The sequence below is a fragment of the Tupaia chinensis genome, unplaced genomic scaffold (assembly GCF_000334495.1).
Source record: "Tupaia chinensis unplaced genomic scaffold, TupChi_1.0 Scaffold000096_1, whole genome shotgun sequence".
NCBI lineage: Eukaryota > Metazoa > Chordata > Mammalia > Scandentia > Tupaiidae > Tupaia > Tupaia belangeri.
Window position 1 is genome coordinate 6,104,207 of NW_006159558.1, and position 12,154 is coordinate 6,116,360.

A 12,154-nucleotide genomic window follows, 5' to 3' on the forward strand; every position below is an offset into this window, starting at 1 on the left:
TTCATTATCAAAGTCATCTTTAAACTGTATTGATTGCCTTAGTTCCGAATTCTTCAGCTGATTTTCCCCAGTCCTGGGGTGCCTGGAGGAGTACTCCATCCATCTCTCTCCTGCCTCCCCCCCCACACACTTTGTCCAGGCGCCCTGGGGCAGTTCCCGCCTTCCTCCCCTGGAGCTCCACTGTTGCTCTTGCTGTCCTTTTGCCCTCACCCGCCTTACCGCCCAGGGACTGTCTTTGACCCGTCTGTGCCTTTCTAGCAGAGCTGGTGCACAGTGGGTGTTTTCAGATGAAAGGAGCTGGTGTCCCTGGCTGTTTGTGGGATTGTGCTCAAATCAGTTTAAACTACGTGTCATAAATGAGTTCTGTCTGTCATGGCAGATTTCAGGTCATACCTTCAGAAAACTGTCCTCTTAAAGATGCTGCTGTAGAAGGCCCCGGTGGTGCCGTGAGCTCGGCCTTCCCAGGTGCCTGTAGAGCGCACAGCCATCGCCTGTTCTCTCCCAGCTGCAGGGTCGATCTGCACAGGCCAGAGAAGCTGCCCGGTCGGGCCCTGCGGACCTGGCAGAGGGGAAGCCCCCAGACCCCTCTGAGCTGGAAGGTCAGTCAGTCCCTGAAACTGACGACACAGAAGTAATTCAAACAACTGAGAATGTAGAGAATAATGGAAATAAGAAAGATGGCGTGTGTGGGTAAGAAAAAGGGTCTGTATTGATCTGGTGATCTAGCGTCTTCTCAGCCCTCGTGGGTAACAGGGTGGCAGAGCCACTCCCACAGGGGTTTTGCATGGCTGGGTTTCCGAGCGAGCACACGTTTGCTTTCCGTATGAGCAGCGTGCTGGCTGCACTCTGAAGCCCTGGAGGCTTTGCACCTTCGTTCTGGCACGAGGACACGTGTGTGGCAGAACTGGGGTGGGGTCGAGGGGCAGGGAGGAGCACGGCGTGGTACTGAGTGGGGGCGGTGTGCTTACAACCCCGTGTATCTCCTTTTTCTTCTCAGCCCTCCTCCGTCAAAGAAAATGAAGTTATTTGGATTTAAAGAAGATCCATTTGTATTCATTCCTGAAGATGACCCATTGTTTCCACCTATTGAGTAAGGACAGTTCAGCCTTTTTAATTCTTACAGAAAAATCGAGTGATAAACCGCTGGTCACTCTCAGTAACATACTTCTGCATGTAGCTGTGTGTAGCATTTTCTTCTGTTTGTTTTTTTTCTTTTTATCTGCATGTGAGAGCAGGAGGGAACTGTTGAGGTTGTTACTCGACTTTTCAGTTTAAGATGAAGTTAGACTGCCCCAAGGTAACGACGCTCACTGGGAAAACTTCCAGCCCTGTACTGATGTGAATCCCTCGGTCTGCTGGGGAGATGGTGGCGAAGGCTGCCTGTTCAGCTCCCTGTTAGGAGGTGAAGAATTGCAGGGCTGAGGGCTGGGGAGACCCTGATTTGGAATGATGTGGGCAGAACAGAGGCAACGCTTGGCGTAGCAGCCTTGAGTTTGCCTGCTAACTGAGGTTCCATGTGCATTTACTGGAGTGCCCTCTCTCATTGTCTTTTGAGTAATGATCCTTTGCATAATTTGTAAAAATCTCTTGAAAGTTTCAGTGGCAGCCTAGGTGTTCATAGGCGTGGTCACTGGAGTAGCAGGTGGCAGGGGGCTGTGCTTGTTAGTGTAGGCCCGGGTCCAGGGTTGCCCCATGTAAGCGTTGCGTAGGCTGCGAGAGTCCAGGGTAGAGCCGAAGGCCCTTACACCCCGTGCTCTGGGAACTGCGTTCTGTGTGGGAGTAAGTGAGGTGTCGGGGTCCACCTGACCTGGAGGCCCTTACACCCTGTGCTCTGGGAACTGCATTCTGTGTGGGAGTAAGTGAGGTGTCGGGGTCCACCTGACCTGGAGGCCCTTACACCCTGTGCTCTGGGAACTGCGTTCTGTGTGGGAGTAAGTGAGGTGTCGGGGTCCACCTGACCTGGAGCCGCTCTCATACACAGCGCTGTTTTGTCTATAGGAAATTTTATGCATTGGATCCTTCATTCCCAAAGATGAATTTGTTAACTCGGACTACAGAAGGGAAGAAAAGGCAACTCTACATGGTTTCCAAGGAACTGAGAAACGTGCTGCTCAATAATAGTGAGAGGATGAAGGTACAGACCGCTGGCCCTGGCGGAGGTTTGCGGGCCGCGTGCAGGTTTCACACCCACTTGGTTTATTTGGGGTGCGAGTCCTGGTGCCTGTCCTGCTCGTGTGCGGCAGTGGCTGGCGTCCTGCTGCTGTCCTTCTGGGAGGGCTGGACTGCTGCTGCTCCTGCAGCCCTCACGGCTGTGTACACGCAGTGTCCTCAGGATGCGGCCGTTTCCAAGCCCCTCCCCACGCACGTCTTCCCCTGCCTGCTCGTTGAGTGCAGCGCATCCCCAGGCGTGCGCTGTGGTGTGCAGTCAGTGTCTCTGCAGCAGTACTGGGATATCTTCGGTCCTTCCCCCTCTCTCTCTGGTGTCCACTGGGTATTGCCAGGGGTCATGTGACTGTATCCTTGCCCTTGACAGACATGGAACCCATGACTCAGTTATTTTTGTTTCCCAGTCTTCGTTTTTGTTGTGGTCATTCTTTGTCACTGTGAGCCACGCCACCAGCGAGTGACACTCAGTTCTTGGAGCCCTGGCGTGGTCGGACAGCTCAGAGGTGGTCGTTCCCCTCACTTTTCCCTTCTGGCAGCTGCTCACGGACAGCCTCCCCTCCTCATGGTTGAGGGGTTGCTTTCCTCAGCTGCCGGCATTTAGCTGCATGAATGTTTCACCGCATTTTCACGTACAGGTTATTAACACGGGTATCAAGGTCTGGTGTCGGAATAACAGTGGTGAAGAGTTTGACTGTGCTTTCCGGCTGGCACAAGAGGTAATCTGGGAAGCAGACTTACATGACACCTCCACGAATAAGTGGGGAGCAGTGGGGAGGGGATGGGGAGGACAGGGCGCCTACCGGCTGAGCGAGCCTTACAGGTCGCCAAGCCCTTCTGGGGAAGGGGATGTGGAGGGTGCACTGGGACTGCATGCACGGACAGCCCCCAGGAGCTCTGGCGGTGGTTGTCCCTGAGTGGCTCAGGCTGGTCTTGCTGTCTACTCCCACAGGGAATATATACACTCTATCCATTTATTAACTCAAGAATTATTACTGTATCGATGGAAGACGTTAAGATACTGTTGACCCAGGAAAATCCATTTTTTAGAAAACTCAGCAGTGAAGCATACAGTCAAGTCAAGGACCTGGGTAAGCTGTTTTAATGGCACAGAACCGTCACTTGTGTTGTCATGGTAGAGGGGCCAGCAGATCACATAGTGGTTATGTCATTGGACTTCCACCTGGTCGACTGTGGTTTGAGTCCCAGACCTGGTGGTTTGAAACTCACACTGGGCATATGTACATGTGTGCCCAAAATCCCAGGAGGAGAAGGGAGAAGGGATTGTGGCATGGCCATGCCCCCTAGGGGGTGATTTATCACTTTCCCAGTCAGTGTCTTCCCTCCTCCCCATGAGCACATGTGCCCTAAGCCAAAAATCTCTGAATTAAAAAAAAAAAGATGATAGAGATACAGGAATGTCTGCTTTCACTTGCATTTCTCGGTTATAAGTTCCAAAACACTGTGGCTTTGTTTCTACCAGCTGTATTGATGTCGAGAGGACTTCGGGTTTGTCTGTTTTCCTAATTGCTGTTAGGTGTGCATGCCAGAGACAGGTACCCCTCCCCCAGTGCGCTGTGGTCAGGCCACCGTCCTTTCCCCCGTCTCTCCACTTTGTCAGGGTTTGGGACATGCATGTATGCCTGGCATGCTTTTTAAGCCGCCAGGAAACAGAAACCTAAGTAAATCTAAGTGCTAAAGAGTAAAGGAATTGTGGTGGGGTTGCTTTACTTCCCAGAGACCTGGTGAGCCCCTGGGGTGCCCTGAGTGCCAGGGTTTCTTGTAACCTGCTCTTGAGTATGTTTGGCGGCAATTTGCAGTTGGGGTCCGTGGAGGTCTGGCCTGTGTGAGCAGCCCTGGCAAGCTCGCCGGCCGCAGCCCTTGCCCCTCCGTCCTTGTCCTCTGCTGTAGCCGAGAGGCCTGAGGGAGCAGGGCCCTCGGGCGTGGCTCATCTGTGTTGGGCGGCCCCGGTACCAGCTAGCAGGAGGGCTCCACTCATGTGGCCCTTGTAACCGACCTCTTTAGAGCAGAGAGAGCTCTCGAGTCGGCCAGCCTTCTCCGGTAGCTCACCAGCCAGAGTGGGCGATTGGTTGCATCTTGGTTTTTACATTTCATCAGCTTGTACTTCAGTCCCTCTAGGACATTTTCCCCTAAGCCTAAAAATAATTTCAGCAAGCTAGTATAAAGTGTTTTTGTTCTTGTTTTTTTTCCTATAACTTGAGGTCCAATTGTGGCCCAGTGTGACGGAAGCTGGACGGACCTGCTGTTGCAGTGGCACGGCTGTGCTGCGTACTGAGGGCTACAGGGCGCAGGACATGCTGCCTGGCCGCCGCCTCCTGCTGCCTCCCAGGCCACAACCACAGTTTAAAGCAGAGTCCTTTAAAGGATAGGGCACTGTTGGTTTCCTTTTTTGCTTTGAATGCTACATTTCAGTGGCTGAGGGGTTGTGTTTGACGATTTCTTTGTGTTACTTCATGCTGTTGATGGGAGTTGGGTTATAATTTATTCATCTTAAATTTTGAGAATTAACCTTTAGTAGATCCCAGCCTGCTTGCTTCTGAGAGGGACTGGCAGCTCCACCTTGACCCCGTGGGCTCGCCGTAGTCCTGTTCCTCTCGCCTCACTGCAAGTCAGCCCTGGGTTCAGGCCTCTTCTCCACCTGGGTCGTTGAGGACAGACGTAGATGAGCCACATATCATGACTCTGGGCACAGGAGCATGCTCACGGGGTATCCTTCAGGCACGGGGCCATGCTCACAGGGGCTCCCCCCCCGGGCACAGGGACGGGTTCACAGTGGATCCTCCCTGGGTGCAGGGACGCATTCACAGTGGATCCTCCCTGGGTGCAGGGACGTGTTCACAGTGGATCCTCCCTGGGTGAGGGGATGTGTTCACAGTCGATCTTCCCTGGGTGCGGGGACGCGTTCACAGTGGATCCTCCCTGGGTGCAGGGATGCGTTCACAGTGTATCCTCCCTGGGTGTGGGGACACGTTCACAGTGGATCCTCCCTGGGCGCGGGGACGTGTTCACAGTGGATCCTCCCTGGGTGCAGGGACGTGCTGACAAGGGGTCCTTCCTGGGCACGGGGATGCATTCACGGGGGTCCTCCCGGGTGCATGGCAAACCGGTGTCTGTTTCTCTTCTAGCAAAGGGAAGTGTCGTGCTGAAGTATGAACCGGATTCTGCGTAAGTCACACCCATTGTGTCGTGCAACGTGCCCTCCCTGTTAGCTGTGTAGTGTGCTCCTTTGGTAAGGAAGGGGTCATGTGGGAGTGACCCCCTCCTGACTTTGGGAGCCTTTCGTGAATGTTGCCTGTTAACAGCGAGAATACTTCAGGACCGAAACATCCTTGTAGATCATGCTGAAGGTATTTTTATAGAATGTCCAGCTCAGGCCAGATGTAACTTTATTTACCGAAAGTGAAACGCACACCCTCACACAGCATACAGGCACAGGCTGGGTAGCAAAGTCTGGTGAGTTCTTCACCATGGGTCTAGCCGGTGCAATTTGATTGCCGTTAGGCATCAGGTACTCCGGGGCCAGCAAAAACAGGGTGCCTAGCCCATCACAGCTCCCACTTAGCAGTCGCTGCAGGGGCGCTTGAAGAAGTGGGTGTGGTACTGGCAGTGCTCGCTAGTGTGGGAACAAGCAGGACTAGGCCCGCTGCTGGCCCTGAGAACAGGATTGGCACCTGCCTTGCAGCCCCCTCTGTAAAGTGGAGCACCATTTCCAGGAGGAGGGCTGCAAGGGGCACAGGGCTGGGTGGCGCCGTGGTGCAGGGTTCTTAGGGTTAGCACTGGAGCAGAGATCTCGAGGGAGAAGGACCAGCAGAGGACAGCCCTCCAGGCGGACACACCTGGGGGGAAGGAGAGCTGCCAGGCCAGCCCCGAGCCCCTACCTGGCTGGTGCTTGCAGGTCCTCAGGTTTCCGGCCGGCTCCTCGACTGCTGTGTGGAGAGAGGGCTGTAGCAGCGAGTGTGTGCACACATGAGGGCCGGGAGGGTGCGAGGCCGAGTGGGACAGCAGACCAGCTGGGAGGCGCGTACAGATGATGGGACTGGGGGGCGGGAGGGGGCGGTGCAGGGTCTGATGGGATGTGGTTCAGACCACAGAGTGCGGGTCACGGGGATGGGAACACAGTGAAGGTTCCCAGGTTTCAGGGTTGAGCAGACATCATCTCCTAAGATGGGAATTGGAAGAACCAGCCACCAGCCACAGTAACATGACACGAGGCCCGTGGCAGGCCACATACACAGCAGTGATGGCGGGCAATGCCACAGCCTAAGTGTGCCCAGGCATGTGTAAGGGGATGCTGGTGATGACACGGCCGCTCTGCCGAGGGACCCATTTGTCAGGATGTGTCCTTTTGTGAGCAACCTGTGACTACTGAGTTGGAAATGGCTGTGCAGTAAGAGACCTTGGGGAAGGCAGCTGGACAGAAGGGCTGGGAGTGCAGGAGGAGGAAGCCCCAATGCTAAACATTTGGGGTCCACAGCGTGTAGATCCCAGAGAGCCGTGGGGTGTGCCGAGATAAAAGACAGTGGATGAAGAGGAAATGTGGGCTCCCGCCCCAGGGTAGGGCAGCCTTTGAGGAGGGAAAGGCAGCAGGTGGAGCAGTCAGGGAGGCGGGAGCAGGCCTAGAGTGGGCGTCTCGGAGCTGGACACGCGTGCTAGGACGGGAGGAGGAGCGGGCATGCCGGGCAGGGCAGCTGGGACGAGTGGGCGATGGAAGGCCGGCTGTGTGCTACGGGCTGCGGCAGTAGAGGGCCGCCGTGGATGGCTGCGGTGTTCCCACGGCCGAGGTGCCTCGTAGTGGGAGGGCAGTTGGGCAGGGAGAGGACGGATGGGGCCGGTGCCTGGGCATGGAGGCCGAGACAGCAAGGGCTGCCCGCGCTGCGAGGGTGGTTACAGGACAGCTTGGATGACAAGCGGTCGTCTTCAGAGGTGGCTCACGGTCCCACATGTAAACACCGGTTTCTAGGAACTGAAGTACGTGGGTGAAAACAGCTGAGGAGCAGAGTTGGGGGTCCCACTTCTTAGTAGTTGTATTTCTCATCTTGGAGCAGACCCTTTCCTTTTTCTCTTTTCTACAAATATTGAAGTCCTCTGTCCCTCCCTGAGCCTGTGTCACTGATGTTGAGCAGAAGGTAGCTTTGGCACATAGACACATTTTACGGGGGCCTTCAGGAGCCTAAAAGCTAGATCTAGCCGCCCATGAGAGACGTTACCCCGCTATGCCGCCTCCTTGGCAGGGGCAGCGTGGAACTCAGCAGCAGCACCGTTCCAGCTGAGGAAGGGAGCTGCGCCACCCGGACGAACAGTTGGGCAGATACCTTACGTGGGGACAGTGAAGTGGGGTCGAGCAGGTTCCCTGAGGTACGAGTGTTCTGCACACCGATGACCATGCTGGAAGCTCATGAGCACGGCACACACAGTGGGGTGAGGAGTGTGAGGAGGGCTTCTGGAAACCACTCCAGGTGAGGCCTTGAGTGTGGAAAAAGTAGACCGTGGGGTCTCAGACGTGGCTCTGCATGAGCACAGCACACGCAGTGGGGTGAGGAGTGTGAGGCAGGGCCTCTGGAAACCACTCCAGGTGAGGCCTTGAGTGTGGAAAAAGTAGACCGTGGGGTCTCAGACGTGGCTCTGCCATCCACTGGTTGGCGTTTTTGGGGCAGAGTCACCCACTCTGTGAGGAGCGTCAGTTTGTTCATCTGAAGATGTGAGCTCTGATGAGCATGTGAAGAACCCCGCCTCGTTCAGTAGGCCAGGGTGGCACAGACGCGACTTCACGTCTGAGAAGGAAGCTCCTGGAAATCTTAGCATGGAAGTACAGGGTTGGGGTTATTCCATTGGGAGCCTTCAGAGGAATAAACTGGCTAGGCAGAGGAAGTGGTCGTACTCAGAGTGAAGAAAGCCAGCCTTCCTTTGAGAGTCCATCATAGGGTCACAGACGGAAAGAAACGTCCTTCCTGTTGTTTTGGAGTTTTTGTGTTAATTTGTTGGGTTTGTCTTTCCCTTTTCAAGAGGTTGCGTAGTATTTGATAGCAATGATGAAACTGTTTTATATTTACATGACGCCGTTTTTTATTGGCAGGAACCCAGATGCTCTGCAATGTCCCATTGTGTTATGTGGATGGCGGGGAAAGGCCTCAATTCGAACTTTTGTGCCCAAGAATGAACGGCTTCATTATCTCAGGATGATGGGGCTAGAGGTGTTGGGAGAAAAGAAGAAAGAAGGGGTTATTCTAACAAATGCCAATGCGGCCAGCTCCGAGCAGCCAGAGAATGAGCTGACTGAGGAGCAGAGACCGGAAGAGGCCGAGCTGACTGAGGAGCAGAGACCAGAGGAGGTGGAGCTGAGTGGGGAGCAGAGAACAGGAGAGGCCGACGGCCTGGACGGGACGACGTGCTGTGATTCTGCTGGGGCCGACCCGCCCCGGTAAGGCGGCCGGCATGTGGCACATGTGAGCTGGCCTCGGCCTTGGTCCTTGGTGGCTCACACCAAATCTAGGACTTGGAACCTGTCAAGTACATGTTATATACGGAACGCTGATGGGAGGCCGGGAGGAGCCTAGCAGTGGTCAGTACTGCCTCCGTATTGAGCTCACAGAAAGATATTTTTTTAGCATCTTAGAAATTACTGCTCATTTTACTGTTTCTCTGGCAAAGCTGTGTCTAGTGTGTCTGTTGCTGGTAATAGACTCACCGTTAAAGTCATACTTCTGTCAAACACAACTGCCCTTGCAGAAATTTCAGGTCCCTTTGGTATGCCTGTATTGGTCTTAAGGGCCTGCGTTTTTAAAACTGTATGTGTTGAAGGGATGTCTACCTCCTTAGGAGTTCTTGGGGGACGGTATTATGAGCTTTAACAATTGCCCCGAGTGGCACATCAGCAGTGTGACACTAGAAATGCAGTGGGACTAATTTAACGATCTGAGGCCTCAGACGACTTCTGTGCCTTTGTAATAAAAGGTCAAACAAACTTTCTCAGAATAAGGCAGCGTTATGGATTTGATACTAGTAAGGGGGTTTTATGTGATCTTACTGAATTAAGTGCTTTGCCATTTTTATTTTTAAATGGGGTTTGGGATCCTTGGAATGTTTAAATAAAGACTTATTAATGATAATCCGTTTGTGCAGATGGGTTTGCTCTTGTGAGACAAAAACTTACTTTGGCTAAATAGAAGTGTTAGGATTACAGATTCCTTACAGTGCTCACTGAGTGAGAGTAATCCCAACACGAAGATTGCTGTTGGGTGTACGTCGTCAGCTGTCCAGAGATCCTGTCCCAGGACGCAGAGGTGGAGCACCGCTGTGAGCTCGGTGCCTGCTGCCTCACATCAGTGGTTGTTGTCACGACCTGCGCTTACCGCTGCCCCAGCCCCCACTCAGCTCCGTGCTGTTGATCGAAGTGAATCCCAGACATCGTACCGAGTCATCACTGGGCTGTCCAGTGATAGGAAGCCATTTTCTTTTTCCAGAACCATCTTCAGCACCTGCATACCAGAGCCATGAGCATTCTCTTATACTAAGTAACTTAGTGCGTATGTTGACCTGTTTATCTCATAGTTTTAAAATTAGTCTGTAGACACACACACGTTGCATGTGGTTGGCTTTTTTCCCTGAGTCTTTGTTTAAAATACTTTCAAATCCAACAATATAAAGAGCTGTCTTTCATTGAATTCTCAGGTTAATCCTATTTCATAGGCAGTAGAATTTTTCCTTTTAAAGTAGGTTGTTTTGGGGTTGGCAGATGGTGTGGTGGTTAAGGTGCTGGACTCCCACGTGGCTGACCACAGTTTGAGTCCCAGACCTGGCAGGCTGCTTTCCCACTTTCACTCTCTCTCTCTCTCTCCCTGTCTCTCTCTAGTCAAATTGAAAATAACAATAAATAAAATTAAGTAAGTAATTATTTTTTAAATAAAGTGGGTTTTTATTTTTGGAAGAAAGAGGTACCCTCCCCAGGGTCTTGCCATGCCAAGATCCACCCCCGGCCCAGCCAGGTCATCATGGGCATAGTGGCATTCTGAGAGAAGCCCTGAGACGTGAACCCAGGACCTATCAGTGTGTGAGTCCAGTTGTGTTACCACGGCCCCACCACCCATCCGCTAGCATTTGGTTTCTCTGCATGTCTGTGTTTTCTCCTGAACACGTGAGAGTAAGCTGCAGTCATGTTCCATTATCTCGCGATACCTGATTGTCTTCCTAAAACAAAGGCCGTCTGACTGACCGCAGTGTCTACAGGAACACGGATAAACGGTCACCCCTGGACAGCAAGTTCACCCATTGGGCCAGTCACTCAGGAATGTCCCTCCTCTGCAGTCAGCGACACAGTGACCTTTGGCTGTCTTGTCTGTTGAATTCATTCCAGGCCCGAGCAGTTCCCAGTTTTTCTGTGACCGAAACCACTGTGGGAATTACAGGTGCGACGCTTTGCGGGGCGGTCTTCAGTTTGGGCCTGACCGATGCCCTCTGCGATGCATTGCTGACGAGCACTGCAGGGGCGGTGCCGCGTGCACTGCCGTGTATCAGGAGCTTCACCACTGGGCTTCCCTCCCAGGGGCGGTGCCGCGTGCACTGCCGTGCATCGGGAGCTTCACCACTGGGCTTCCCTCCCAGGGAGGGGACGTTTTACTTGGTAAAACAGTCTACCTGTCATGCTTCTCCATAGAAACATCAGCATTTTGCAGGAGGATCTTTTATAACACCAGATACATATGATTTTTTACTTTTATCATCCTGTGTGATTAGTCTGAACTCTGCATATTTAGAGCACTTCTCTCTATCCTGTTCATTTATGTCAGTGTGGGTTTATTTATTTATTTTTCTGCCAGAGGAAACATTTGCTCATACAGACAGAGCACCCCCTCCCTGCCACGGGGAATGCTCATGTCACAGTCCTTTCTCCATTCCCTCTCCTACTGGAATTTTGGGCATCCACACACACATACCTATCGTGTTTTTCCAGTCAGCTCTGGGACTTGACCTGTGGAGCCGGCCATGTGAGATCCAGCACCTTACCTACCGCGCCACTGGCTGGCCCTCGGAGTTGTTTAGTCCAGTCCTCACCTCTTAGTGTCACTACTTTGGTGCTCAAGGTGGCTCGGAATTGGCCAGCAGCAGCCGATTCTGGTAGGGTGCAGTGTCCTCCATGCCCTTGTCATTTTCTGTGTGAGCGACAAGAAGGAACCGAAGTAACACTGCAAAGTGTGACATTACAGCCTGACCCTTCAAGATGGTTTAGTCCTCTTCGTTAACTCACCTTGTTTAATTTGTAGCTAAAAGTAAACTATAGCTTTGCTGTAGTTCTCTCAGAACTGGGCCTTGAAACCACCAAGAGATCTGATGTGTCTAAGGACGCAGAAAGGAAAGATGCTGGCCTTAAGGGCAAAGTGACCCTGTGCACAGCAGCTCTGGTGCCAGCAAGTCTCCGTGTGGCTGTGCAGAACACAGTGGTAGTGCCCCACTTCCCTCTTTGTCTTTTCTCTTTAAAACTCCCTACTCGTGCCTGTGGTTTGGAGACAGCCTTTGAGCATGAGCTCCCCATCTTCCCAGGTCACCAGTTTCCTTGTAAGTTCCTTTCTGCCAACATTGTCTGGAGTGCTGGCTTTTGAGGGATGGGTAGCTGAACTTTGGTTTGCTCATCCGGCTGGGCCTGTTGCTGATCTGGTTATAGATTTGGCGAGCCAGCCAGGGGTAGATTCTTGGGTCTCTGTTGCTAAGCCCTGGACTGTGATCGTTTGGAGGCGTCTGCTGTGCGTGGTGAGTTGGCCCCAGAGCAGTGGTTTTTAGGCAGAGTTCCAGGCAGCTGCCAACACTACATTTTATTTCCTCCTCTGCCTGCCCAGGCTTCTTTCACTTTTGAGAATGATGGGAAGGAATGAGCACCTGGAACAAGCTGACAGTCTTGACCCAACAGGACTGCTGGCTGGCTCACCAAGTCTGTAACAGAAGAGCACAGGTTCAGCCCAGTGCCGAGCCAGGTAGGGCT

General features: G+C 53.0%; 1 protein-coding gene across 1 annotated transcript in view; it reads left to right on the forward strand.

Annotated features, from left to right (window-relative positions):
• The window catches only part of NSUN2 (NOP2/Sun RNA methyltransferase 2), a gene marked incomplete at its 5' end in the record, with an annotated part of 31,653 nt that extends 22,363 nt beyond the window's left edge, over positions 1–9,290 (forward strand). Inside the window, 7 exon segments of the mRNA XM_027769893.1 lie at positions 500–690; positions 998–1,090; positions 1,999–2,134; positions 2,802–2,882; positions 3,116–3,254; positions 5,310–5,349; positions 8,258–9,290. Of these exon segments, the coding sequence (XP_027625694.1) occupies positions 500–690; positions 998–1,090; positions 1,999–2,134; positions 2,802–2,882; positions 3,116–3,254; positions 5,310–5,349; positions 8,258–8,606 (1,029 nt within the window).
• Between the last annotated feature and the right edge of the window lie 2,864 nt (positions 9,291–12,154).